Raw genomic sequence first — 27,729 nt, 5'->3', positions numbered from 1 at the left:
AGTCATACACACTCTGTTGGATTAGTATTCCTCCTTTCTCCCTCAACTTCCAGTACAGAAAGTGAATCTGTACCCTCTCCAGAGCAATCACATCCTTCCTATAGTATGGTCACCAGCACTGTGTACAGTATTCTAGTTGTGGCTTAACCAATGTTTTATAAAGTTGTACCATAACCTTGCTGCTCTTATATTCTATGCCCCAGCTAATGAAGGAAAAATATCCTGTATGGCCTTTTCACCATCTTATCTGCCTGTGTTAGCCACCTTCAGGGATCCTTGTATTTGTAAATCAATGTCTCTCTCTGTTCCTCAATACTCCCTCGGGCCCTACAATTCATTGTGTATATTCTATCCTTATTAGTCCTTCCAAAGTGTATCCCCTCACACTTATCAGGATAAATTCCATCTGCCATTGCTCTGCTATTTCTCCAACTGATCAATATCATCCTGTAGCGAAAGACTGTCCTCATTATCAAAAACACCAGAAATTTTTGTGTCATCTGTGAACTTACTAATCATACCTCCTACATTCACATTCAAATTGTTGATGCATAAAACAAACAGCACTGATCCATATGTAACACTACTGGTCACAGGCTTTCAGTCACAGAAGCAATGCTCCATCATCACCCTGTGCCTCCTATTACCAAGCCAATCTTGGATTCAATGTGCAAACTTGTCTTCGATCCCATGTGCTCCAACCTTTTGGACCAGTTTCTAATATGGGACCTTGTTAAGATATCTTTATCAGTCACATGTAGATCGAAACACACAGTGAAATGCACCTTTTGCATAGAGTGTTCTGGGGGTAGCCCGCAAGTGTCGCCATGCTTCCGGCACCAACATAGCATGCACACAACTTCCTAACCTGTACATCTTTCGAATGTGGGGAGGAAACCGGAGCACCCAGAGGAAACCCACACAGACATGGGGAGAATGTACAAACTCCTTACAGACAGTGGCTGGAATTGAACCCGGGTCACTGGTGCTGTAAAGCGTTACGCTAACCGGTTAAAGGCTTCACTGAAGTCCACGTAGACTACATCAACTACACTGCCCTCATCAATACATATTGTTACCTTTTTTGAAAACTTAAATCAAATTAGTCAGACAGGATCTCCTCCTAACAAATTCATGCTGACTACTTATCATTGACTAATCTCTGCCTTTCAAAGGTATATTAATTTGTTCCTCAAAGGATTTTCCAATAACTTCCCTACCACTGATGTTTGACAGGCCTGTAATTTTCTGGCTTTTCCCCGGTGTTCTCCTTGAATAAAGTGACTTACAGTCATCTGGCACCTCACTCTTCACCAGCAAAGGTTTTAAATTCACTGTCAGGACCCCAGCAACCTTCTTCCTTGCCTCCCAGAATAGCCTGGGACATCTCATCATGCCCTGGGAATTTATCCGCCTTTATGCTGGTTAATACCTTATTCCTTCTTTTTAGTGATAACATGTTTTGGAATTTCACTGTCCCCACCTCCTCCCTGAATTCTTCAATAATTGTGTCCTCCTTGGTGAATACAGATGAAAAGTATTCAGGTAATACCTCAAGCATAAGATTTCTTATCTATACAAGCATGAGCAAATAGAAAAGTAGATCTATATTTAAAGCTGTAACTCCCAACAAAACCAGCAGTATCTGTGACAATAATGTACCAGAATCACATTACATGGTACAGACGAGTTCTTAAAAATACTGTGTACTACACCATTGAAGTTTGCCTTCCTCCAGTTTGGAAGTTCTAGTTTAGATTTCTCTTTGACCCTCTCCACTGTTTATATCTTGTGATCTAAAGATCACGGCTCTGCGAGTGTTCTTCTCCTGATCTGCTGCACAATTAACCTACCTCATTCCCCAGTGGTTGAGAACTTAGTAAAGACTTGTCTGTCCCCATATGGAACACCTTATGGCCCCCCTCTCCATTCTCTCTCCCCTTCTCCCTCAGCACAGCACCACCTCCAGCTCTTCCCACACACTCTTCACCTCTCTGTACTCTTTGAGAATGTCCTTGAATTGTTTCCTCTGTTTTCCTGCTAATCTCTTTTCATGATGGAGTTTGCAGTAGAGTGCTTGTTTAAGCAGTTTGGTGATGATCATGGTCCATTCCTTGGAGTAGGATGAGTGAAATTGGAGTCTCAGTGCTGGGGATTTGGCCGGGGAGAGGATGCTGGCATTGATTCCCTTACCCTGCTGGTGAAGTTGGATGATATTGTGGAGACAACACTGGCATTGAGGTGCCTGCTGCAAGTAGTTCAATTCTCACAGTGTACAGGGGGAATGGGATCACTGCTACCCAGTAGACCATGATTTTTGTGCAAAGTTTGAGGTCTTGCTCTTTTCCTCCCTTTTCTTCAGATCGACAAAGTCTGTGTTGATCCTGAAAGTGATGATATTCAATCTCTGCCTTCCCTTCAAGATGGCTCTCAAGAAATAGAAAGTGGTTCACATTTACCAGGGACTCATCATAGATCTTTACAGTTAGGGGCCCATTGTTAAGCAGCAGGGGTACTTTAGCAGAAGATGTCTGTTTTGTGGATGTTAAGTATAAGACTACTCTGTCACATGCTACACTGAACAAGTTGATGACAACTTGGAGCTTGTCCTCTGAACATGTGCAGATGCAAGTGTCATCTGCATACTGCAGTTTGACATCTGTGGATGGAGTGACCTTGGTTCTGGTGTTTGTTGCCATTGCCAGGAGGAGGACTCATCAGAGTTAGTTTTCCATGCTCCTTCCTTGTCTTTGTGGAGACAATTCGACTGAACAGTTTCCCATTTCTCATGTAATTAGTTCCAATGCAGCTGGACACCTGTTGGAGGCAAGGTGCAGTATTAAAGCAAGAATTGAGGAAAGTGTTGGGTGATGATGCAGCCTTTCTGGACAGTTTAGTCTATAATTGGTTCCGATGAGGTCTATTTGGTTGAAGTCACAGCTTGCATACCATAGCCTTAGCCAAATTAAAGGATACTCCACATTGTAAGGAGGATAGTCTTAGGCTGCAGAGAGGTTAGAACAGATAGTTTGCCATGGAATGGAACCAAGGGTTGAGGTGTTATTCAAAGTTCTCCTTCCTGTGGGCAGTGACTGCCTTTCTGCCCTTGCTGTTCTTGGTGCTCAGTGGCATGGATCCTTATGTTTTTGGACCATGCATGGTCTTGATAGTGCTGAGGAATCCATTCATGTCGGGGTTATTAGCAGGTTGCTGGACCTCCTGCTTGCTGTCCATTCACCATCTGTCCTTTAAATCCTGATATTATGTAGAAACTCAGCCTTGCTGCCTGTGGAGTTTCCAATCTAAGAACAAAGTGTGTTGGCAGTTAATTTGCTCCTGGTCATTTTTTTTAAACCAGTCTTGCTGTTTTCTGGTAGAGAAGAGATTCTTATTGCAGGTGCTACTTATACTGGATGTCAGGCTAGTGCAGTCAATGTGGACGCTGTTGACTGGGGTTATTGAGACTGTGGATGAGGTGGTATCTGAGAAAAGTTATTTTTGATGGGCCCTTTGATTTTCTTGCAACAGTCTGACAAATGTGATTGTGGTAACTCATAAAGGGGTATCCTTGCAGTCTGCCACAGATAAAGTCAATATCAGACTCCTCCTCAAAGACTTGGTCCCTGAATTGCAGTGTGAATTCCATCCATCTTCATGCATAGCAGTAGGCATGATCCTCATTGTGCATCAACTCCAAAATGATTGCAGGGAGCACCATCAACCATGACAGATTGCTTTCTGACCTCAGAAAGGTCTATGCCTTTGTAAGTTAAGACAGACTGTGGACCATCCTTCTCAATTTTAGCTGCTCTGACAAATACATTTCCATGTTAAGTCTGATTCATGATGTGGTGTGCTGTAACCTTACCCAAAAGGTCTACTAAAGACTCAGTCTTTAGTGCTAACTGGTATCAAGTAGGGCTGCGTCATCATTGCCAACATATTTTTGCAATCTTTTTTGTTGCAATTCTGCATCTCACCTCCAACAAACTTCCTACCGATATGGAGCTAATCTACAGGAAGAATGAGAAGCTGTTCAACCTTCATCGCTTCTGCTGTAGAACCAACATTACCCCAATTTCAGACATCAAGTTGCACTATGCAGACAATGCTTGCTTTTGCAAATGTGTGGAGGCCAAGCTCCACATTATCATTGACTCAATCAGTAAAGCACATGAGAGAAAGGGCCTCAAACTTAACATCTGTAAAACAAAAATCCTCTGTCGACTTGTCTCACTGTTAAACACCAACTTCAATAATAAAGGCCCATGTTGAGACCTTCCAAAATGGATCCACTTCCCATACCTCAATTTATATTTGATTGAATGCAGATATTGATGACAAAATTCATCAGCTTCAGTGCATTATTATAGTTGTTGGCTTCTTGAGGAGTCATAGAGCTATACAGCACAGAAACAGGCCTTTTGGCCCAACCGGTCCATGCTGACCGAGATGTCTACATCAGCTAATCCCATCTGGCTGCATTTGACCCATATTTCTTTGAACTTTTTCCATCCATGTACCTGTCCAAAAGTCTTTTAACCATTGTAATTGTACCCACCTCTACTACTTCTTCTGGAAGCTTGTTCCATATACCTATCGCCCTCTGTGTGAAAAACTTGCCCCTCAGGTCCCTTTTAAATCTCTCCCCACCTTAAACCTATGTCCTCTAGTTTTAGACTCCCCTACCTTGGGAAAAGGACTATGACCATCCACCTTATCTATGCCCCTTATGATTTTGTGTATAAAGTCACCCCTCAGCCTTCTATGCCCCAGGGAAAAAACTCCCAGCCTATCCAGTCTCTCCTTATAACTCGAACCCTTCAGTCTTATTAACAACCTTGTGAATCTTTTCTGCGGCCTTTCCAGCTTAATGACATCCTTCCTATAGCCGGGCAACCAGCACTGAGCACAATACTCCAAGTATTTGAAAGACTGAGACCTCAAAATAGTGTTTGAACATCAAGATCTCAAACCTGGCACAAACCACATGGACTACTGAACGGTAGTGCTGTCTCTGCAAGATCATCCAAATCCACTGGCAGGATGAGGGAACCACTGTCTGTGTCCTCTTCCAGGCCAACTTCTGAGCACTGAGGCCCAAGTTGTGTCAAGTGACTGCAAAGGGTAGGCCACACCATTTCCATGTCTGACAGGACTACTGAAATGCATCTCATCCCTCCTTCACACTCACTGAACAAACTACATTTGCAGGAAGATAGAACTTAGAGTAGAAGTACATTTGGGGGGAAGGCAGCAGTGAAGTTCAGTCAATTATGGAAGGAAAACCTGGTCAGTCCAGTAAGCAGAGCAGACATAAGCATAATAAAGCATATGGGAGGATTGGAAGGCTAACTTTCCTCCATTTGAATACAAGGAAACTGACTGGTGCGGCAGATCAAAAAAGTGTTGATCAGCACTTGGGAGTATAATCATTTTGCAGTTGAAATAGTTGAACGGAAGGCAGGACCAGCAACACAACATTCAAGGGTATAGAACCTTCAGGTATGATGGGTGGGGGATGTAAAAGAGGAGGGAGCCTTACATTATTTGACCAAGAAGACCATCACTGCAACAATGAGGGAGGATGTCTTAGGCTTTTTAAATGTCCCCACACGGGCAGAGCTTAGAAATAAAAAAAATGATCACTTTGCTGTGGTTATACTACAGGCCTCCCAACAGATAGAGGAGCAGATATGCTGGCAAATCACAGAGGTAGATGAAGAATACCATTGTAGTAGTAGAGGATTTCAACTTCCCCAAGGTCAACTGGGATTGCCTTAGTGTGAAATGATGAGACTGGGTGGAATTTTTGAAGTGCTTACAGGAGAGCTGTTTTTGCCAGTAAATGATCCCACCAGGGTTGGCTAATATGAGGGAATGAAGCAGAGGGATTGGGTGAGCACTTTGGGGATAGTAACCATAAATCACGAGATTTCAAGGTGGTTATGGAAGGTATGGAAGGGGATAAGAGTAATCCAGAAATTAAGTTTTTGAATTATGGGCAAGCTGATGTAAATATCATTAGACAGCCTCTGGCAAACCTAGATTGGGAGCAGCTACTTGGAGCTAAATCTACATTCAGGATGTGGGAGTCACTCGAAGACCACAAGGAGTACACCCAGATAGCAGAAGTTTTTTTCTGTTGTCTGTTGCTTTTAATAAAGTAATTTTGGGAAAACAAAAAAATCCTAAAAAGACAAAATAAAAATCACAAAAAAGTGCAGATGCTGGAAATCTGAAATAAAAGCAGAAACTGTTGGAAACACTCAGCAGGTCAGCCAGCATCTACCTAAAGTAATATCTCCCTGAAAGTGGCAGCACAAGTTAATAGGGTGGTAAAGAAGGCAGATGACATGCCTGCCTTTATTAGTTGAGGCAATGAGTTCAAGAGTCAGGAAGTTACGTTGCAGTTTTATGAAACCCTGGTTAAGCCACATCTGGAGTATTGCATTCTATTCTGGTCACTCCATTATGGGAAGGATGTGAAGGCTTTGGAGAGGGTGTAGAAGAGGTTTACCAGGATGCTGCCTGGATTAGATGGCATGTGCTATAAGGAGAGGTTGAACAAACTTGGGTTGTTTTCTCTGGAGCAGTGGATGCTGAGAGGAGACCTGATAGAAGCTTCTAAGATTATGAGAGGTTATATAATTATGAAATTATGAAGTTTATAAAATTATGAGATAATAATCTACTCAGGAGGGTTTAAAGGAGAGTGGTGGGGGTGGGGCCCTCAGCAGTAGAGTGGCTGATGAGAAATCATGAGATAACACCGCAGCAAATGAGAGTAAATGTAGTCGTCAGGATAGCCAAGATCACAGTTAAAGGACAGGAAAGATAATTGGTTTAAACTGCATTTATTTCAATGCAAGAGGCTTGACAGGTAAGACGGATGAACTCAGCATGTGTATTGGTAATGGTATTGGTTTATTATCGTCACTTGTACCAAGGTACAGTGAAAAACTTGTCTTGCATACCGATCATACAGGTCAATTCATTACACAGTACAGTTACATTGGGTTAATACAGAGTGCATTGATGTAGAAAAGGTAAAAACAGTAACAGTACAGAGTAAAGTGTCACAGCTACAGAGAAAGTGCAGTGCAATAAGGTACAAGATGACAACAAGGTAGATCGTGAGGTCATAGTCCATCTCACCGTATAAGGGAACCGTTGAATAGTCATATCACAGTTGGGTAGAAGCTGTCCTTAAATCTGGTGGTACATGCCCTCAGGCTCTTGTATCTCCTACATGATGGAAGAGGAGAAAAAAGAGAATGACCCGGGTGGGTGGGGTCTTCGATTATGCTGGCTTCTTCACCAAGACAATGAGAGGTAAAGACAAGGAGGGGAGGCTGGTGTCCGTGATGCACTGGGCTGTGTCCACAACTCTCTGCAGTTGGCTCTGGGGACTGGGATATCATAGCCATAACAGAACCATGGCAGAGGGAAGGGCAGGACTGGCAGCTCAATGTTCCAAGATACAGATGCTACAGGCTTAACAGAGGTACAGATAAGAGAGGAGGTGGAGTTGCCTTCCGATGAAAGAGACATAACAGTCCTTAGAGAGGATATTCTTGGGGGAATCATCAAGTGAGGCTATATGGGTAGAACTTGGAAATAGAAAGGAGATGGTGTCTCTGATGGCATTGTATTATAAGCCCCCCAACAGACAGTGGGAATTAGAGGAGCAGATATGTAGACAGATTGCAGCTAGTTGTAAACATAATAGGGTGGTATTAGTGGGACATATTAACTTCCCTAATATAGACTGGGCCAAACGCAGTGTGAGAGGCTTAGACAGAGTGGAATTTGTGAAATTTGTCCAAGGAAGCTTCCTTTATCAATATACAGAGGGACCTACTCAAAAGGGTGCAACACTAGACCTCCTCCTGAGGAATGAGGTAGGCCATGTGACTGAAGTGTCTGTCGGTGAGCACTTTGGGTCCAGTGAACATAATTCTATTAGTTTTAAAATAGTTATGGAGAAGGATATGTCTGGTTCACAGGTTAAAGCCCTGAACTGGCACAGAGCAAGTTTTGGAGCCATAAGGCGGGATCTTGCAGAGGTTGATTGGGTGAGATTGTTTGCAGGGAAAGAAGCCTCTGCCAAGTGAGAGTATGAGTTCAGGGCCTGCATGTTTCTGTTACTGTGGGCAAGGCTGGCAAGTTTAGGGAACCCAAACTGATGAAATATATTGCTCTGGTTAAGAAAAAGAGGGAGGCGTACACTGTACAGAAGCAATTGGGATCTAGTGAATCTGTTGATGACTTTAAGAAGTGTAGGAGTGCACTTAAGAGAGAAATTAGGAATGCAAAAAGAGGATATGAAAAGTATCGAGCAGGCAAGGGGAGGCAAAATCCCAAGAGGTTCTATAGATATATGACGAGTAAAAAGGGGGGCTCAGGAAATAATAGTTCCCCTTAAAGATCAGCATGGCTGTCTGTGTGGAACCAAAGGAAATAGGTGAGATTTTTAATGAATATTTCTCTTAAGTTTTCCTTATGGAGAAAACGATGGAAGCTAAGGAAATGGGGGAAATGAACTTCGGATCATTCGTGAGGCAGAGGCAGAAATAGACAAGAGTTTCAGGGAGATAGTCACCCCCTAAAAGTCATGAGGTGGGTAGCTGGGTGACTGTCAGGAAAGGGAAGAAGTATAGACAGACAGAGCAGAGCACCCCTGTGGCTGTTCCTGTCAACAATAAGTATACCGTTTTGGATACTGCTGGTGGGGACGACCTACCAGGGACAAGCTGTAATGGTTGTGTCTCTGACACCGAGACTGAACCCTCAGCTCAGAAAGGAAGGAAGGAAAAGAGGAGAGCACTAGTTAGGGGGACAGATAGGAGGTTCTGTGGGAGAGATTGAGAATCCTGGATGGTCTGTTGCCTCCCTGGTGCCAGGGTCCACGATATCTCGGATTGAGTTCTCGATATTCTCAGGAGGGAGGGTGAGCAGCCAGATGTCGTGGTCCATGCAGGGACCAGTGACGTGGATAGGAAGGAGGACGAGGTCCTGCAAAGAGAGTTTAGGGAATTAGGTGCAAAGTTGAAGGACAGGACCTCCAAGGTTGCCATCTCAGGATTGCTACCTGTGCCATGAGCTAGTGAGGCTAGAAATAGGAGGATCATGCAGCTAAATACATGGCAAAGGAAATGGTGCAGGAGGGAGGGCTTCATGTTTCTGGACAATTGGGCTTTGTTCCAGGGAAGGTGGGAGCTGTTCCGACAGGACGGTTTGCACCTGAACTGAAGGGGGACTAATATACTTGTGGGTAGGTTTGTTAGTGAAGCTCTGGGGGGTTTAAACTAGATTTGCTTGGGGAGGGGAACCAGAGTGTGAGAGCAGACAGTGAGATGGAGGAGGATAAAGGTCATGCGGGGACTGCATATATAGACAGAAATCAAAGGTTTGTACGTGATAGAAATGTTCTCAGGTGCATCTATTTCAATGCAAGGAGTATTGTAGGTAAGGCAGATGAGCTTAGGCTGTGGATTGGCACATGGGATTACGACACTATTGCTATTTGTGAGAGTTGGTTGCAGGAGGGGCAGGACTGGCAGCTTAATGTTCCAGGGTTCCGTTGTTTCAGACGTGATAGAGGGGGAGGGATGAAAGGGGGAGGAGTGGCATTACTAGTCAGGGAAAATATCACAGCTGTGCGTAGACTGGACAGCCTGGAGGGCTCGTCTACAGAGGCCATATGGGTGGAGCTGAGGAACAGGAAAGGTGTGACCACACTAATAAGGTTGTATTATCGACCGTCCATTAGTCAGAGAGAATTGGAGGAGCAAATCTGTAGAGAGATAGCAGACCGATGTAAGAAACATAAAGTTGTGATAGTAGGGGATTTTAACTTTCCACATATTGACTGGGACTCCCACACTGTGAAAGGGCTGGATGGCTTGGAGTTTGTCAAATGTGTTCAGGAAAGTTTTCTAAATCAATACATAGAGGTACCAACAAAAGAGAATGCAGTACTTGATCTCCTATTAGGGAACCAGACAGGTCAAGTGACAGAAGTATGTGTAGGTGAACATTTTGGGTCCAGTGACCATAATGTCATTAGTTTGAAGTTAATTATGGATAAGGATAGGTCTGGTCCTCGAGTTGAGGTTCTAAATTGGAGAAAGGCCAATTTGGTGGAAATGAGAAAGGATCTAGGAAGAGTGGATTGGGATAAGTTGTTTTCTGGCAAGGATGTTTCAGTAAGTTGAAGGCCTTCAAAGGCGAAATTTTGAGAGTGCAGAGTTTGCATGTTCCTTTCAGGATTAAAGTTAACAGGGATAGGGAACCTTGGTTTTCAAGGAATATTGGCGATCTGGTTAAGAAAAAGAGAGAGGTGTATAGTAGGTATAGGCAACTAGGAACAAATGAGGTACTTGAAGGGTATAGAAAATGTAAGAAAATACTAAAGAAGGAAATCAGGAATGCAAAAAGAAAACATGAGGTTGCTTTGGCAGATAATGTGAAGGTAAACCCGAAGGGTTTCTGCAAGTATATTAAGAGTAAAAGGATAGTAAGGGACAAAATTGGTCCCCTAGAAGATCAGAGTGGTCATCTATGTGTGGAGCCTCAGGAGATGGGGGAGAACTTAAACAGTTTTTTTGCATCAGTATTTACTCAGGAAACTGGCATAGTGTATATGGGAGGAAGCGAAACAAGCAGTAGTGTCATGGAACATATAAAGATTAAAGAGGAGGAGGTGCTTGCTGCCTTACAGCAAATAAAGGTAGATAAATCCCCCAGGCTTGACAAGATATTTCCTTGGACCTTGAGAGAGACTAGTGTAGAAATTGCAAGGGCCCTGGCAGATATATTTAAAATGTCCTTAGCCACGAGTGCAGTGCCGGAGGACTGGAGGGTAGCTCATGTTGTTCTGTTGTTTAAAAAAGGCCCTAAAAGTAAACCAGGTAATTACAGGCCAGTGAGCCTGACATCAGTAGTAGGTAAATTATTGGAAGGTGTTCTGAGAGATCGGATGTACAAGTATTTGGACAACCAAGGGCTGATTAGGGAGTGTCAGCATGGCTTTGTGTGTGGTAGATTGTGTTTAACGAATCTTGAAGAGTTTTTCGAGGAGGTTACCAAGAAAGTAGATGAAGGAAAGGCTGTGTATGTTGTCTACGTGGACTTTAGTAAGGCCTTTGACAAGGTCCCACATGGGAAATTAGTTCAGAAGGTTCAGACACTTGGTATCAATGGAGAGGTTGTAAACTGGATTCGAAATTGGCTGCGTGGGAGAAGACAGAGAGTGGTAGTGGATGATTGTTTCTCAGACTGGAGGCCTATGACTAGTGGTGTGCCTCAAGGATCTGTGCTGGGACCATTGTTGTTTGTTGTCCATATCAATGATCTAGATGATAATGTGGTAAATTGGATCAGCAAGTTTGCTGATGACACTAAGATCGGAGGCATTGTGGACAGCGAGGAAGGCTTTCAAAGCTTGCAGAGGGATCTGGACCAACTGGAAAAATGGGCCAGAACATGGCAGATGGAATTTAATGCAGACAAGTGTGAGGTGTTGCATTTTGAAAGGACAAATCAAGATAGGACATACACAGTAAATGGTAGGGCACTGAGGAGTGCGGAGGAACAAAGGGATCTGGGAGTTCAGATACATAATTCCCTGAAAGTGGCATCACAGGTAGACAGGGTTGTAAAGAAGGCTTTTGGCATCCTGGCATTCATAAATCAAAGTACTGAGTATAGGAGTTGGGATGTTATGGTGAGGTTGTATAAGACATTGGTGAGGCCAAATTTAGAGCATTTTGTGCAGTTCTGGTCACCCAACTATAGGAAGGATATCAGTAAGATTGAAAGAGTGCAGAGAAGATTTACTGGAGTGTTGCCAGGTTTTCAGGAGTTGAGTTACAGGGAAAGATTGAACAGGTTAGGACTTTATCCCTTGGAGCATAGAAGAATGAGGGGAGATTTGATAGAGGTTTACAAAATTATGAGGGGTATAGACAGAGTAAATGCCAGTAGGCTCTTTCCACCTAGATTAGGAGAGATAAGTATGAGAGGACATGGCTTTAGGGTGAAAGGAGAAAGATTTAGGGGGAACATTAGGGGGAACTTCACTCAGAGAGTGATGGGAGTGTGGAACGGGCCGCCATCTGACGTGGTAAGTGCGGGCTCACTCTTAACTTTTAAGAATAAATTATATAGATACATGGATGGGAGAGGTCTGGAGGGTTATGGACTGGGTGCAGGTAAATGGGACTAGTGGAATAAAGTTTTGGTACAGACTAGAAGGGCCGAATGGCCTATTTTTCTGTGCTGTAGTGTTCTATGGTTCTAAATGAGTGGTGTTGTCTTGGACCACATACAAATTAGCAGGGAGGATGTAGTGGAGGCCTGAAAGTGCATTAAGGTGGATAAAACCCCAGAGCCTGACAGTGCATTCTCGGACCTGTGGGAAGCCAGAGAAGAAATTGCAGAGGCCCTTGCAGAGATTTTTCCTTCATCTCTAGCTGCAGGTGAGGTTCTGGAGGACTAGAGAATGGCTAGTGTGGTACCATTGTTTAAAAAGGGTAGCAAAAACAAGCCCAGAATCTACAGGCCACTGAGTCTGACATCGGTGGTGGGTAAATTGCTGGAGGGGATTCTGAGGTACAGGATCTACCAATATTTGGAGAGACAGGGTCTGATTTGGGAAAGTCAGCATGGCTTTGTGCATGGGAAATCATGTCTGACAAATCTCTTGGAGATCTTTGAGGAGGGAAGTAAGAGGGTAGATGAGGCTAGGGCAGTGGATGTTGTCTATATGGCCTTTAGCAAGGCGTCTGATAAAGTCCCTCATGGCAGGCTAGTCTGGAAGGTTGATTGCATGGGATCCTGGGGGAGTGACTGGATTGGATTCATATGGCTCAGCGATGGTCAAGGCTTGTTTCTCAGACTGGAGGCCTGTGTCTACTGGTGTGCCACAGGGATCAGTGCTGGGACCTTTGCTGTTTGTAATTTATATAAATGATTTGGGTGTGAACGTACAAGGCATGGTTAGTACGTTTTCGGATGATACTGAAATGGGTGGTGTTGTAGATAGTGTAGAAGGTTATGAAAAATTATAGCGGGATTTTGATCTTCTATTGGTATTGGTATTGGTATTGGTTTATTATTGAAACTTGTACTGAGGTACAGTGAAAAACTTGCCTTACAAACTGATCTTACAGGTCAATTTATTACACAGTGCAGTTACATCAAGTTAGTGCAGAGTGCATTGATGTCGTACAGGTAAAAAAAAATAACAGTACAGAGTAAAGTGTCACAGCTACAGAGAAAGTGCAGTGCAATAAGGTGCAAGGTAACAACAAGGTAGATAGTGAGGTCATGAGGTCATAGGTCATAGCCCATCTCATTGTATAAGGGAACTGTTCAATAGTCTTATCACAGTGGGGTAGAAGCTGTCCTTAAGTCTGGTGGTACGTGCCCTCAGGCTCCTGTATCTTCTACCCGATGGAAGAGGAGAGAAGAGAGAATGTCCTGGGTGGGTGGGGTCTTTGATTATGCTGGCTGCTTCACCAAGACAACGAGAGGTAAAGACAGAGTCCAAGGAGGGGTGACTGATGTCCGTGATGTGCTGGGCTGTGTCCACAACTCTCTGCAGCTTCTTGCGATCTTGGGCAGAGCAGTTGCCATACCAAGCCACGATACATCCTGATAGGATGCTTTCTATGGTGCATCGGTAAAAGTTGGTGAGAGTCAAAGGGGACAAACCAAATTTCTTTAGCTTCCTGAGGAAGTAGAGGCGCTGGTGAGCTTTCTTGGCCATGGCATCCACATGGTTTGTCCAGGACAGGTTGTTGGTGATGTTCACTCCCAGGAACTTGAAGTTGTCAACCCTCTCGACCTCAGCACCATTGATGTAGACAGGTGTATGTACACCGCCCCCTTTCCTGAAGTCAATGACCAGCTCTTTAGTTTTGATGACATTGAGGGAAAGGTTGTTGTCATGACACCATTCCGCTCAGCTCTCTATCTCCTTCCTGTACTCCGATTCATCACTGTTTGAGATACGGCCTGCAACGGTAGTATCATCTGCAAACTTGTAGATGGAGTTAGAGCAGAATCTGGCCACACAGTCATGAGTGTATAGGGAGTAGAGGAGAGGGCTGAGGACGCAGCCTTGAGGTGCACCAGTGTTGAGAATAATCGTGCCGGAGGAATTGCTGCCTATCCTCACTGATTGAGACCTGTGTGTTAGAAAGTCAACGATCCAGTTACAGAGGGAGGTGTTGAGTCCTAGGTCTCGGAGTTTGGTGACAAGCTTGCTTGGTATTATTGTATTGAAGGCAGAGCTGTAGTCAATAAACAGTAGTCTAACGTAAGTGTCCTTACTGTCCAGATGCTCCAGAGCTGAGTGAAGGGCCAGGGAGATGGCATCCACTGAATACCTGTTTCGGCGATAGGCGAATTGCAACAGGTCCAGGTTGTCTGGTAGGCTGCAGTTGATGCGTGCCATGATCAACCTCTCAAAGCACTTCATGATGGTGGACGTCAGAGCCACTGGTCGGTAGTCATTGAGGCATGTTACCTTGCTTTTCTTTGGTACCGGGATGATAGTGGTCTTCTTAAAACAGGAGGGAACCTGAGATTGAAGCAGGGAGAGGTTGAATATGTCCGCAAATACTTCTGCCAGCTGATCAGCACAAGATCTGAGCACACGGCCCGGGACACCATCTGGGCCAGGTGCTTTCCTCGTGTTCACTCTTAGGAAGACTGATCTTACGTCCTCCACTGTGATCACAGGTTCAGCTGCGTTGGTGGCTGTCAGAGTGGATGGTGACAATCCACTTCCTTTCTGTTCAAAACATGCATAGAGTGCGTTAAGTTCATCAGGAAGGGATGCGCTGTTGTTAGCTATGCAGCCTGACTTCGTCTTGTAGCCTGTTACGGCATGTAAGCCCTGCCATAACTGACGGCTGGTCAGGGACTCTATTTTGAGTTGGTATTGCCTCTTGGCATCCCTTATAGCTTTACGAAGGTCATACCTCACTTTCTTGTACAGATCAGGATTACCAGATTTGTGTGCAGCAGTCCTCTCCTTCAGTAGGGAGTGGATCTCCTGGTTCATCCATGGCTTCCTGTTTGGGAACACCTGTATTGTCCTCTTTGGTACACAGTCCTCCACACACTTGCTGATAAAGTCTCTGATGGTAGTGGCATACTCATCAAGGCTGGCAGCTGAGTCTTTGAACATGGTCCAGTCCACTGTCTCAAAGCAGTCACATAGAAGCTCATCTGCTTCCTCGGACCAGCACTGCATGACTCTCCATACTGGATCCTCCCGTTTCAGCTTCTGTTTGTATGTAGGGAAAAGAAGCACAGCCTGGTGGTCTGTTTTCCCAAAGTGAGGACGAGGGGTGGCTTGGAAGGCATCTTTGATGGTTGTATAGCAGTGGTCAAGGGTGTTGGCACCCCTGGTGAAGCAGGAGATGTGCTGATAGTATTTTGGTAACACACTCCTGAGGTTGGCCTGATTGAAGTCCCCCGCGATGACGAAGAGGGCCTCAGGGTATCCTGTCTCAAGATTAGGTGTTTGGGCTGAGGATTGACAAATGGCTTTCAATCCAAGTAAGTGTGAGGTATTGCATTTTGGGAGATCAAAGCAGGGTGGGACTTATATAGTGAATGGTAGGGTCCTGGGAGAGTGCTATGGAACAGAGGGACCGAGGAGTTCAAGTGTATAGTTCGCTGAAAGCAGTGTTTCAGGTAGTTAGGATGGTGAAAAAGGCATTTATCACACCAGTATTTGTCAGTCAGGCATTCAGTATAGTAGTTGAGAAGTTATGTTGCACTTATAGAAGACGTTAGTGAGGCTGTACTTGGAGTATTGTGTACCGTTTTGGTCACCCTGTTATACGAAAGATGTTATTAAACTGGAAAGAATGCAGAAGGATTTACCAGGATGTGGCCTGGACTTGGGGGCCTGAGTCATAAGGAGAGGTTGTGCAGACTAGGACTTACCTCCCTGGAATGTAGGAGATCGAGGGGTGACCTGATAGAGGTATGTAAGATCATGAGGGGCATAAACAGGGTGAAAGCACATAATCTTTTTCCCAGGGAGGGGATGCTAAAAACAAGAGACCATAGATTTAAGATCAGAGGTGAGAGATTTAAACGGGACATCGGAAATACAGAACCATAGAACAATACAGCACAATACAGGCCCTTCAGCCCACCATGATATGCTGACCTTTAAACCACGCCTAAGAATAACTAACCCCTTCCTCTCACATATACCCCTATGTTAAATTCCTCCATATGCTTCTAACAATCTCTTAAACTTGACCAACGTATCAGCCTTCACCACCACACCAGGCAGCACATTCCATGCACCAACCACTCTCTGGGTGAAAAACCTCCCTCTGATATCTCCCTTGAACTTCCCACCCATTACCTTAAAGCCATGCCCTCTTGTATTGAGCATTGGTGCCCTGGGAAAGAGGCGCTGGCTGTCCACTCTATCTATTCCCCTTAATATTTTGTATACCTCTATCATGTCTCACCTCATCCCTAAGCCCTAGCTCCCTTAGTCTCTCCTCATAATCCATACTCTCCAATCCAGGCAGCATCCTGGTAAATCTCCTCTGTACCCTTTCCAATTCTTCCACAGCTCTCCTGTAATGAGGCAACCAGAATTGAACACAGTCCTCCAGGTGTGGTCTAACCTGAGTTTTGTAGAGCTGCATCATTACTTTTCTTAAAATCGATCCCATGACTTATAAAAGATAACATCCCATAAGCTTTCTTCACTACCCTATCCACCTGTGAGGCAACTTTCAGTGATCTGTGGATATGAATCCCCAGATCCCTCTGCTCCTCCACATTCCCCAGAATCCTGCCATTAACCTTGTACTCTGCCTTGGAGTTTGTCCTTCCAAAGTGTACCACCTCACACTTCTCCAGATTGAACTCCATCTGCCACTTCTCAGCCCAGCTCTGCATCCTATCAATAGCCCTCTGTAAGCTTAGACAGTCCTCCACACTATCCACAACACCACCGGCCTTTGTGTGTCTGCAAACTTGCTAACTCACCCTTCCACCCCCTCATCCAAGTCATTAATAAATATCATGAAAAGTAGAGGTCCCAGAACTGAACCTTGTGGGACACCACTAGTCACAGCCCTCCAATCTGAATGCACTCCCTCCACCACAACACTCTGCTTTCTACAGGCAAGCCAATTCTGAATCCACATGGCCAAGCCTCGCCGGATCCCTTGCCCTCTGACCTTCTGAAGAAGCCTACCATGTGGAACCTTGTCAAACGCCTTACTAAAATCCATGTAGACCACATCTACTGCACGACCTTCATCAATCTTCCTGGTCACCTCCTCAAAGAACCCTGTCAGGCTTGTGAGGCAAGATCTTCCCTTCACAAACCCATGCTGGCTATCGCTAATCAGTCCATGATTCTCTAAATGCTCATAGATCCTATTTCTTAGAATCCTTTCGAACAGCTTGCCACCACAGACGTAAGGCTCACTGGTCTGTAATTCCCTGGACTATCCCTACTTCCTTTTTTGAATAAGGGACAATACTTGCCACCCTCTAATCCTCCAGTACCACTCCCGTGGACAACGAGGACCCAAAGACCCTAGCCAATGGTTCAGCAATCTCCTCCCTCACCTCGTGAAGCAGCCTAGGGAATATTCCATCAGGCCCCGGGGACTTATCTGTCCTAATATTTTCTAACAGCTCCAACACATCCTCTCTCTTGATATCTACATGCTCTTGAACATTAACCTTACCAACAGTGGCCTCAGCGTCATCAAGGCCCCTCTCCTTGGTGAATACTGAAGAGAAGTATTCATTGAGAACCTCACCCACTTCCACAGCTTCCAGGCACATCGTCCCTCCTTTGCTTCTATTCGGACCTAGCTTTACTCTCGTCATCCTTATGCTCTTCACGTACGAGAGAAAAGCCTTGGGATTCTCCTTAACCCTACTCACCAAAGCCTTTTCATGTCCCCTTCTTGCTCTCCTCAGCCCCTTCTTAAGTTCCTTCCTTGCTACTCTGTATTCCTCACGAGCCCTATCTGATCCTTGCTGCTTACACCTTATGTATGCTGCCTTCTTCTTCCTAACTAGTTGTTCCACCTCTCTTGTCACCCATGGTTCCTTCACCCTGCCATTCTTTCTCTACCTCACCAGGACAAATTTATCCCTAACATCCTGCAAGAGATCACTGAACATCAACCACATCTCCATGGTATATTTCCCTTCAAAAATGTCACCCCAATTTACACTCCCAAGTTCTCGCCTTATAGCCTCATAATTCACCTCTCCCCTATTAAATATCTTCCTATCCTCTTTGCTCCTATCCTTGCCCATGGCAGTGCTAAAGGTTATGGAGCAGTGGTCACTGTCCCCCAAATGCTCACCCACTGAGAGATCTTTCACCTGACCCGGTTCATTACCTAATACTAGATCTAATATGGCATTCCCTTTAGTCAGTCTGTCAACATACTGTGACAGGAATCCATCCTGGACACACTTAACAAACTCTGCCCCGTCTAAACCTTTGGCACTAAGCAGGTGCCAATCAATATTTGGGAAGTTGAAGTCTCCCTGTTATAACCCTGTTCAAGTCTTCCTTGAATAACCCTGTTATTCTTGCATCTTTCCAAAATCTGCCTCCCAATCTGCTCCTCAGTATCCCTGATGCTACCGGGGAGCCTATAGAATACTCCCAGTGGAGTAACTGCTCCTTTCTTGTTCCTAACTTCCACCCATTCTGACTCTAGAGAGGATCCTTAGTATCCCAGACCAGTATTGCCACCCCTCCTCTTCTTCTCCCCCCCCCCCTTCCCTATCCCTTATCCTCAGGGGCATCTTCTTCACAGAAAGGGTGGTGTGTATTTGGAATGAGCTGCCAGAAATATTGGTTGAGGCGGGCACATTAGTAACATTTTAAAAATCCCTAGATAAGTACATGGATAGGAGAGGTTTAGAGAGCTATGGGCTAAACACAGGTAGATGAGACTTGCTTGCTGGCAACACAGTCAGCATGGATGAGTTTCCATGCTGTATGACTCTATGACTCCTAGATAGAGTGGATAGTTCCCTAGGGTTGAAATGTCTAACACTAGAAGGCATGCATTTAAGATGAGAGGGGGAAAAGTTCATAGGAGATGTGCAGGCCAAGTTTTTATTTACAGAGAGTGGCGTGTGCCTGGAAATGTGCTGCAGGTCGACATGATAGAGGTGTTTAGACAGTTAATGCAGAGAATGGAGGCATATGGACCATGTGCAGGCAGAAGCGATTTGTTTAATCAGGCTTGATTAGTTCGGCACAATATGGTGAGCCAGAAAGGCCTATTCCAATGAAAAAGGAATAGAGTTAACATTTCAGGCCGAAGACCCTTCGACAGAACCCACTCAAAGCAGCGGGAATGAGAACCAGAACAAAAAAAATAGGCAATAAATCAGATTAGGTAGCGAAATAAAGGCCGTACTTTGTGATTTGATTGGATGATCACCCTGCAATCCCACGTGTTACTCTCGATTGGTCCTTAAAAAATCATAAAGCGTCCAATTAAAACTGATTCACGTCGTCATATAAAGCAAATCATCAGTTTTCCCCTCAATGAAGTAGTTCTCTTTCTGAGGTGTGTAAATGGTCGTGTTTGTCCATCGTTGATGGTAATAGTGGAAATCCGTTTGTATCTACAGTCCCGTCCAAGTCTGAATTTTGCTGGTTAAGAATAATTTCGACGAACCTTGCTTAACTTTCTTCAGACACTTGATCTCGAACTATTCTCTTGTTTTATGTAGCTACTTTATATTTCGCCCGGTTTATCGTATTTGCCGCGCATTATTCTTTCTCTGATGCAGATTAAACTCGGCCACTAGTAAGCGTTCAACGGAGAAAGCAAAGAGCATGGACCACAACGCCAAAATAATACTGCCTCTCAACCCTGGGGAGCATAGAGTACCAACGGCTGTCGTAAACCCTATCCTTCGAATTGAAGGAAATTCTGATACAGGTTAAAAATTGCTCCCTTCTAAAATTCGTTGGATTTTAAAGGACTTTCTTGACTTGGCGATGCGTCTGAAGAACGTTTGTTCAGTAGAATGAGTTTAGAGGGATAGGGACCAAAAGTGGGTAAATGAGCTGTCTCTGACATGCTGGTCAGCATGAAGTGGTTGGGCTGAAAAGCCTATTTTCGTGCTGTTTAACTCTGACTCTAAACCAGTTTCTAGTTTTACAAGTAATCCTTTTTGTATGCTATGGTAACGTTTACATTAACCTGCACCTACCCAATCAATTACTACTTAAACTACCACTTTCTTGGGCTTGGTTGTGTTGGCACTTTCCTTGGTTAATATTAGTTCTCCAATGCCAGAGTTCAACCCCCTAATGTTTAATTTTAGTCGAGTTTGGCTGTCTAATTTTGCAAACACTAAGTTCTAACCCTCTTGTAATGATTCTGTGGCTTTCTCTTCCTTCCCCCCCCCCCCACCCCAAAGTTAAACCAGGGGAATAACTTTTTTAAAGTAACCTCTAAATCAAATAGAGGTCAATATTCCATTTTCTGAACCCTAATATGAATAATAATTGATTCTATCTCAATCTATGGGAATGAGAATTAAACTGTCTAGGTTAGATTTTTGTGTAAACAATGACCCAGAATTGCAGCGGTCAAGTTTCTAATTGTGCTACCCCCTTTCATAAAATAAGCAGCACCTCTATTGAGATTTTTTCTTAAAAAATCTGATACCAGAACTAATTTCCCCATTTTTAAGCTATCCTTAAGGATCTGGTGTTGATGGCCCAGACAATGAGGCCATGTTTGCTTTTCTGTTGCATCTTTATTTCCTTGTCAGCTTCATGTGACTGTTTCAGTGAACTGTTGCCTCCTAGTTTGGGAACCTATTACTGAGACTGAGTGGACAGTCCTGAACCAGTGACATGATTGGCTTGGTTTGTGAGAACAGTGGGTTAATATGGACAACTTGAATTGAGGTCTTAATGAAAATTGGGATGTTATAGCAATACAAAACACTCCTTAGGCTTGAGTTATAAGGGAACATTGTACAGGCTGGGTCCCTCCCTGGAGTGCAGGAGGCTGAGAGATATATAAAACTGAGGTGTAGATAGGGGTGTCTATCTACCCTATGGTGTGAAACAGAAAAGCAACAGGGTTTAAAGGGGATCTGAGGGGTAAACTTTTAACAGGCATTTAATATCTGGAATGAGGTAGTGAAGGCAGGAACAGTAACAATACTTAAGAGGTACTTGGACAGTTGCTTGAATGAGCAAGGCAGAGGAAATTAATACAGGCAAGTGAATTAGTTTTGATGGGTGTGACACTTGGCATAGACACCGAGCCATGCTGTACAACCATCTTAAAACCATCTGGAATGGTGTAATACTAGTAGCATGCTTGATTAAATGCAGTACAGCCCTACAGGTTGCTGCATCTTTGAAAATTACCCCATTAACTTGCCAACACTTCACACCTGGTGTAGATTTGTATTGAGTACTTTGTAACTTAAGTCTTCAAAGTATTGTCTTGGGCCCTTGCAGTGATTCAGTCTAATGACTTGTAGAAAACATTGTCTAGTTTATTGGTTTGATTCCTTCATTGTTCCAAGGCTGCCTTTAAATCCTGAAGCAAACTCACCAATTGTCTGGGCAAGGCCTTTTTAGATTGGCCAGTGGCAAATATGGCAGCAAAAAGTGATCTGCATTCAGCAACCAAGCCTATGAGGGAAGTTGACAGCAGCTGGACACCTGGTGCAGGCACTTTCATGTGACTTGTACTCTTGCTCAATGTTTGCCTATTCATTTTATTTTTTTGCAGAGAATGCAGTGACAAGTGCTGGAAGTGACACCCCCATTGTCTCCCTTTCATTTACATCCTGGGCAGAGACTACAGACAATGCCTTCTCCCCTCTTGGTCATGCTGCCCAATCTCCAGGCCTAACAGAATCTGAGGACGTCTCAAACTCTGCTGGGTGAGAGCTAATTAGCCAGTCCTCTTTTGATTAGCCAAGCAATTGGTTGGAGCCTGTTAGAAGGATTGATTGAAATTGGTCCTTGTGGCTTCAAAGTGGTGGCAATAAAAAAAATTAGGAGAATACTGCCTAATTTGACATGTTCTTCCTCTATCTATACACAGAATATTGTAAAATCTATCTCTTTGGAATATTCGAGGTGAAAGTTTCCAAAGAATCACTACTGACAGTCCAGTTTCAGTCCAAATTTGCCCATTCCTAAAGACTGCTGCCCCCACCCAAAAAAGCTGACCTTCTCAGCCAAGGTGTAAACTTGCCCCTTGGTGTTGCTTGATTTAGTTAACCAGCCTAGTAAATGTTTCCTGTACTATAACAAGTTTCTTCACCCCCAAATTGAGACAATTTATATAAACTTCAGTGGGGACTCTATATAATATAATAACCCTATATAAGATATCTTTGTGTAAATGTCAATATAACATTTCCTTCCTAATTGCATCACCTATGTTAGTCTCCTGAAACCAATATAAAAGGACACCCAAGTGCTTTTGAATAAACACATGTCACACTTTCCCACAAAGGTAAATGCTTTGTGCACCAAAAATAGATTACTTTTTCCAATCTGCTACTGTATTGTATTCCAGTCTGCAGTTCCCTAGGATTTGGATACAAGTAACTGTTGAATTAATTGGCCTCCAAGAGGCCCTGAGATTCAATAATGGCTGTTGCTCATCCGGATAAATGAACTAGTCTTATGCTGTCTCCCTTCAACTCAAAGCAAGATTTCATACCCTAATTTTGGCATTGTTTCTTGCACCAATTGACATGTTTCATTCAATATTTGACAAGATTGGTCTGAACAAATTTGTACTTTAGGGTGGGGATCAATTTCTTCAACATCCATTTTTTAAAAAAAGCAAATGGCAAATGTTGGAAATCCTGAAACAAAGCAATATTAGAACCATTTGGCAGGTAAGGCAGCATTTGAGGAAATAGAAATGGTTAACACTTCAAGTCCAGGATACTTCATTAGAACAGTTGCACATCTACCATCTTTTTCATCTCTTCTGAACTTCCTGCTCTGATCCCCAAATGTGTAGATATAATTAGAGACTTGTCTCTCCACCCCCATTTTAATGAATTCCAAGAACATAATGTTGAACTTTCTCTGCCCCATGCTTGTTTCTTTGGCCAGAAGTCCTTGCCCCAGACTGTAGGCCTTTCTCTTTCCCAAAATTCCCATTCCACCTTGACCATCCCTCTGGTCTTTTGCCTTGCAATCTATTCACTAACAGTTGATGCAACATTAATTGCCTTAATACTTCTGTCTCCACTCACTTACACCAACTACTCCACACTTGAGATTGCAGTACTTAGTTCTGTTCAAGGTTCCTGGGCCCAAAACTTTTCTCCACAGAAGCTGCCTGATATGAGTATTTCTGGCACTCTTTTGATTTCTGGATCCTTTGAATTCAAATGCTTAGAATCTGTTCAATAATTAACTTGTAGGTAGATTCCTCCTGGGATCAATTGAGTACTGAGATTGCACAAGCCTGAATCCTCACTCTGATGTAAACAAATTCTATTTCGTCAGGGGCACCACAACTCCCAGATTGGGCAATCGTGAGGAATTTGTGATACACCGAAGGCCAAGGCTGACAAGACCCAAGACACCCATGGTTCTCAAGTAAGATGAAGACCAAAACTGACTTGTTCATTGAATATGAATTGGGATTGCACTTAATCAATAAAAGATTGAGATGAGCAGTTGCTTAGCACCCATTGCAGCCTATGTTAGTCCTTTACACACAAAGGACAAAAATCATCAGGTTTGGTTCTAATGAAGCTCTACAGCAAACCTCTCAGTACAGAGCAGCAGTGTCTTCTGACTAGACATGTTATAATGGTCAAATTTGACAATGGATTTGGCTTCAGAATTCATTGTTGTAGAGACAGGCCCTTCAGCCCACTGAGTAGCATTCACATTCCTTCTACACTAATTTGTTCTGCATTTATATTTTGACTGTGTAGGAATAGCTCTTTTGCTATTTAACATCTGCTTTCCACTATCATGGATATCCCAGCCATGCTTGTCCATCATCTAGTATCCATCTAGCTTGCTGTTTCTCGTATCCAGTATTTTTAAGAATCTAGGGATGTGCCTCCTCAACCCCACATTCTGACTTGTTGAAACCATCAGGATTGTGCAAATTTATCAATGTCTAAATTTGCATTGCTCTTTAGTATGTATTGCCTGCTACAATCATTTTAATTGATTCTACCTTCCAAGTTGAAGTTCAAGCTCCCCTGGACTGGTGTGTTGGACTCTGCTTTGGTTGCTGACTTGTGTATAATGGTCCACCAGTTATCAGCTTCCATTCCAGAAATATTCCAATCTCCATCCAAAAATTAGACTCCTATATTACTAATATGTTAAATGGGGTTAGTGTAGATGGAGCAAGTTTCTCATGGATGTGATGGACCAAATGGCCCACTTTTGTATGATTCTGATTCAATGCACAATTGACAATCTCCAGGTTTGCTAATCAGGCTGAGATAACAATCTTTTCATTGCTGCAAAACAAAATCTTGGATGTTTTGTGAGTTGGAGGTGATTTTGGCTTTTAACTGGTTTAGACATTGACAATTGATATTCTTAGCATATCACAGAACATAACTGCTTAACTATCAAGATGGTCTTTGACATGGTCCTGAGATTACTTTTGTGGCGGTTTTAAAAATGGCTTTAAGCTAGATTTGTCTCCTGGAGTTGTAATTGTCCAGTTCCATGACCATTCAATTACTAGTATTTAAATTTGTATCAAATTTAAATGGTGGATATTTGCAGAGCTCATTGACAAAGCTACTCTATATTCTGGTTGAAATCAAATTTAAATTTGTATCAAATTATATCAAAACTAGTCAGGCATAGTGGGATGGCCTGACTAGTTTTGATATAATTAGTGTCGATTGCTGATGCATCAACCCACTGAACTTTCTTTCCTCTTCAGGAGATGCAGCATGAACCAAAGGCCAATGAGTTCAGAAGAACAAGAACTGTTACTGATTTCTCAGTTGCAAAGAGCAATGGTGAAGCGCAGAAAGTTCAATGAGGCAATGATGCACCTTTCAATTTTTGCCAGAGGTAATTAACACTTGGTTAACCTCCTGTTTCTTCAGTTCCACGTATAGTGATTATAATAGTTGACTATCTGCATGACCAATTTCACACTATTTTAATAGCATCTGTACTTGGTAAACTTGAACTGGGGGGGGGGGGGGTGGGGGGGAGAGGTGGGGGAGGGAAGAAAAAGGAATCTAGGAACCTAATGATGTAAATGTCAAATGAGCCTTAATCTTTTTCCAAGTGGTTGAATTTGTAGTGAATTGGCTAGGACATTCCCATGTAGTATCTGTTCCTTGCTCTTTCTCTTTCACTGAATGAAACAAGTGATTAGTTATTGTATTCTAAAGTTGGTCTGAATTAGCACTGCACTGAAGATCAATCTTGTACAAAAAAATTATCCAGCTATTCAAAAGGTAGTGTTCAAATAACATTGATTCATGACACTAACAATTTTCAGTGGAACCTCCCTCTTCTACCAGTCTTCATCTCAGAACAAGTTAGAGAATCTGGCTTTGCATTATTACAGGACCAATGATATGTCAAATCAGTTCTAATTTGCTATGGGGTGGGGAAGTGTACAACTTGTATTGATTCCACATCTGCAGTTCATTTAATATAGGAGAAATCATTGAAATTGCTCACTGACAGTGAGTTTCTTCCACTCTTAATCCACCTGCCACATTCTGACTTTTCTCATGCCTTTCCCTGAAATTATTAGGTTGCAGCATAACAAGGTCTTTGGTTCCAGCTACTGATACTCGACCTAAAACCATCTCGCGCAGAGTGCAAGCAGAATACAAAGAGTATAACTTTGTCAATGAGCTCCGCAAATATCCACCATCAGTGAGTAATCTACTGCTTCCTTTATCAATAACCAGAACAAGTTGGCTTATTTGGAGGTAGCTGAGGTATTGATTTTACAAGAGATCTGGATTTTGAGAAAGCATTCTAACAATTTGGTCAAGTCAATAGATTACATTTGACATCAATTCCCTCTTCAGTTGCCTACTCCTAGACTCTACACTAGTAGTTAGTGATATGCTGTTAATTAAGAATAAATCCATTGTCCCTTCAAAGAAAGATTGACAGAACCCAGTTCTGTCAATTAACCCCCAAATCAACACAGCATTTAAGAATATGATGCTACATATCCTATCTATTATCATTGTTCCCTGATCTACCTGCTAAATGTTTTGGCCCAACAAAGTTTTTTTGCAGAGTTGCAGCATAATATACTAGTCATCCCGATGGTCAGCATGCCTTATTTTTGGTAATTAAATCCTGGTCAACTATTTTCATTTTTTAGTATGCAGACAGAACTAGCCCACAATTTCCTGAACCTTAGAACTAAGGTTTGTATCTGTCAACAATGAAGTATTCTCAAATTGGGATGATGCTGAACTTGGAGAACAGGCAGGTGATTGTGTGCCCTTGTGGCTTTCAACTTAGACCGCTGACCTGTAATTGGTCATGAGAAACTGGCAGGTGCCAGTGGAGATGAAACCATAAATGCTGGAATGTGGAGTTTAAAAAAAAACTACTGGAAGAACTCAATGGGTCAAGCAGCATCTGTGAAACCAAAGGATGACGTCTTCCCTCTGCAGTCCTGATCCAAGGTCTCAATCCAAAATGTGGACCATCCATTTACTTTAATATGCTGCTTGCCCTGCTGAATTCCAGCAGTTTAAATTTTATTTGTAACAAATGTTGGTGTTCAGAACAGTTACATAAGACATAACACCCCCTTGAATGTTATGCTATCCTTCAAGCAACACAACTCTTTCCTCCTTGTTAGAAGGATGTCCCTTTTAGAATAGCATTAGTTACTGAGCAGAATCAGTTCCTACCTTTTAGGCAGTGGGCCAGCATCTTGCCTTGACTAGCTCTACTCAATCTTTGGAACTAAAAGCTGTTCAATGCAGTAACAATATAACAAGTTTACCCAACCCTTGAGGGTCAAGCTGCAGAATGCAACCAGTACTTCACATGCACTGAAGCTGAGCTCCAAGTCATCAGTGATGCATGCACTAGTCCATCCAAGGGTGTCCTTGCTCTGGACACTTGCAAGACAAAGGCCTTTACTGAACTATATTGCCTTCCAACAATAACTGTTCACACAACCTGGCCACTCCCCATATTGATCATCAGCAGAGGATGATGCCAATGAAATGCAGCACTGCCTTTGGTTGATTAAAGAAATGTATTAAATTTGGACTGCAAGTTGTGGGTCATTCCTATAGGGTAGCAGTGATCCCTCTCCTAGTTCTCAAAGCACAAGACCACCTACAGAAGGCATATCAAATGCCATAATACTACCTCCACAACTGTCACTGGCTAGACAAATGAGCATCACGACCAGTCCCCAGCCAATGTGATCCTTGACAGATAAAAAAGAATCCTATGGTTCTATAAATTTAAGAGCAGTTTTACTAGGAGGACAGTCCCCTTGAGGATCAATGATTGGTTTGGGGCTTTCCTATGACTAAAGATGGGGATATTCTTGAGACTGCAGCATTTTCAATTGCCTATAATTAAAACCTGATCCTGCATGACTCTGGGACTTTGATCTGATGCATTGATTGTGATCAGCTGGCTGTCTGCATATGCTGTTGCACACTCCCATCCAATTTCAC

The 27,729-nt window shown here is 43.2% G+C and overlaps 1 protein-coding gene across 7 annotated transcripts in view; it reads left to right on the top strand.

Moving 5' to 3' along the window:
- The window catches only part of LOC127576529 (targeting protein for Xklp2-like), a 47,685-nt gene that overhangs the window by 2,993 nt on the left and 16,963 nt on the right, over positions 1-27,729 (top strand). For 4 of the 7 annotated variants that reach the window (XM_052027026.1, XM_052027021.1, XM_052027024.1 and 1 more), the window contains exons 3-7: positions 19,843-19,994; positions 21,816-21,969; positions 23,564-23,656; positions 24,981-25,114; positions 25,815-25,939. In XM_052027026.1, the coding sequence (XP_051882986.1) occupies positions 19,843-19,994; positions 21,816-21,969; positions 23,564-23,656; positions 24,981-25,114; positions 25,815-25,939 (658 nt within the window). Of the gene's footprint in view, positions 1-1,450; positions 1,546-19,627; positions 19,651-19,842; positions 19,995-21,815; positions 21,970-23,563; positions 23,657-24,980; positions 25,115-25,814; positions 25,940-27,729 lie in introns of those variants that run through there. The other 3 variants (XM_052027027.1, XM_052027028.1, XM_052027029.1) reach the window with 3 other exon arrangements.

This window comes from Pristis pectinata, chromosome 12 (assembly GCF_009764475.1).
Source record: "Pristis pectinata isolate sPriPec2 chromosome 12, sPriPec2.1.pri, whole genome shotgun sequence".
Taxonomy (NCBI): domain Eukaryota; kingdom Metazoa; phylum Chordata; class Chondrichthyes; order Rhinopristiformes; family Pristidae; genus Pristis; species Pristis pectinata.
The sequence above is the reverse complement of the archived record's forward strand: the minus strand, read 5'-3'. Positions and strand labels throughout refer to the sequence as shown.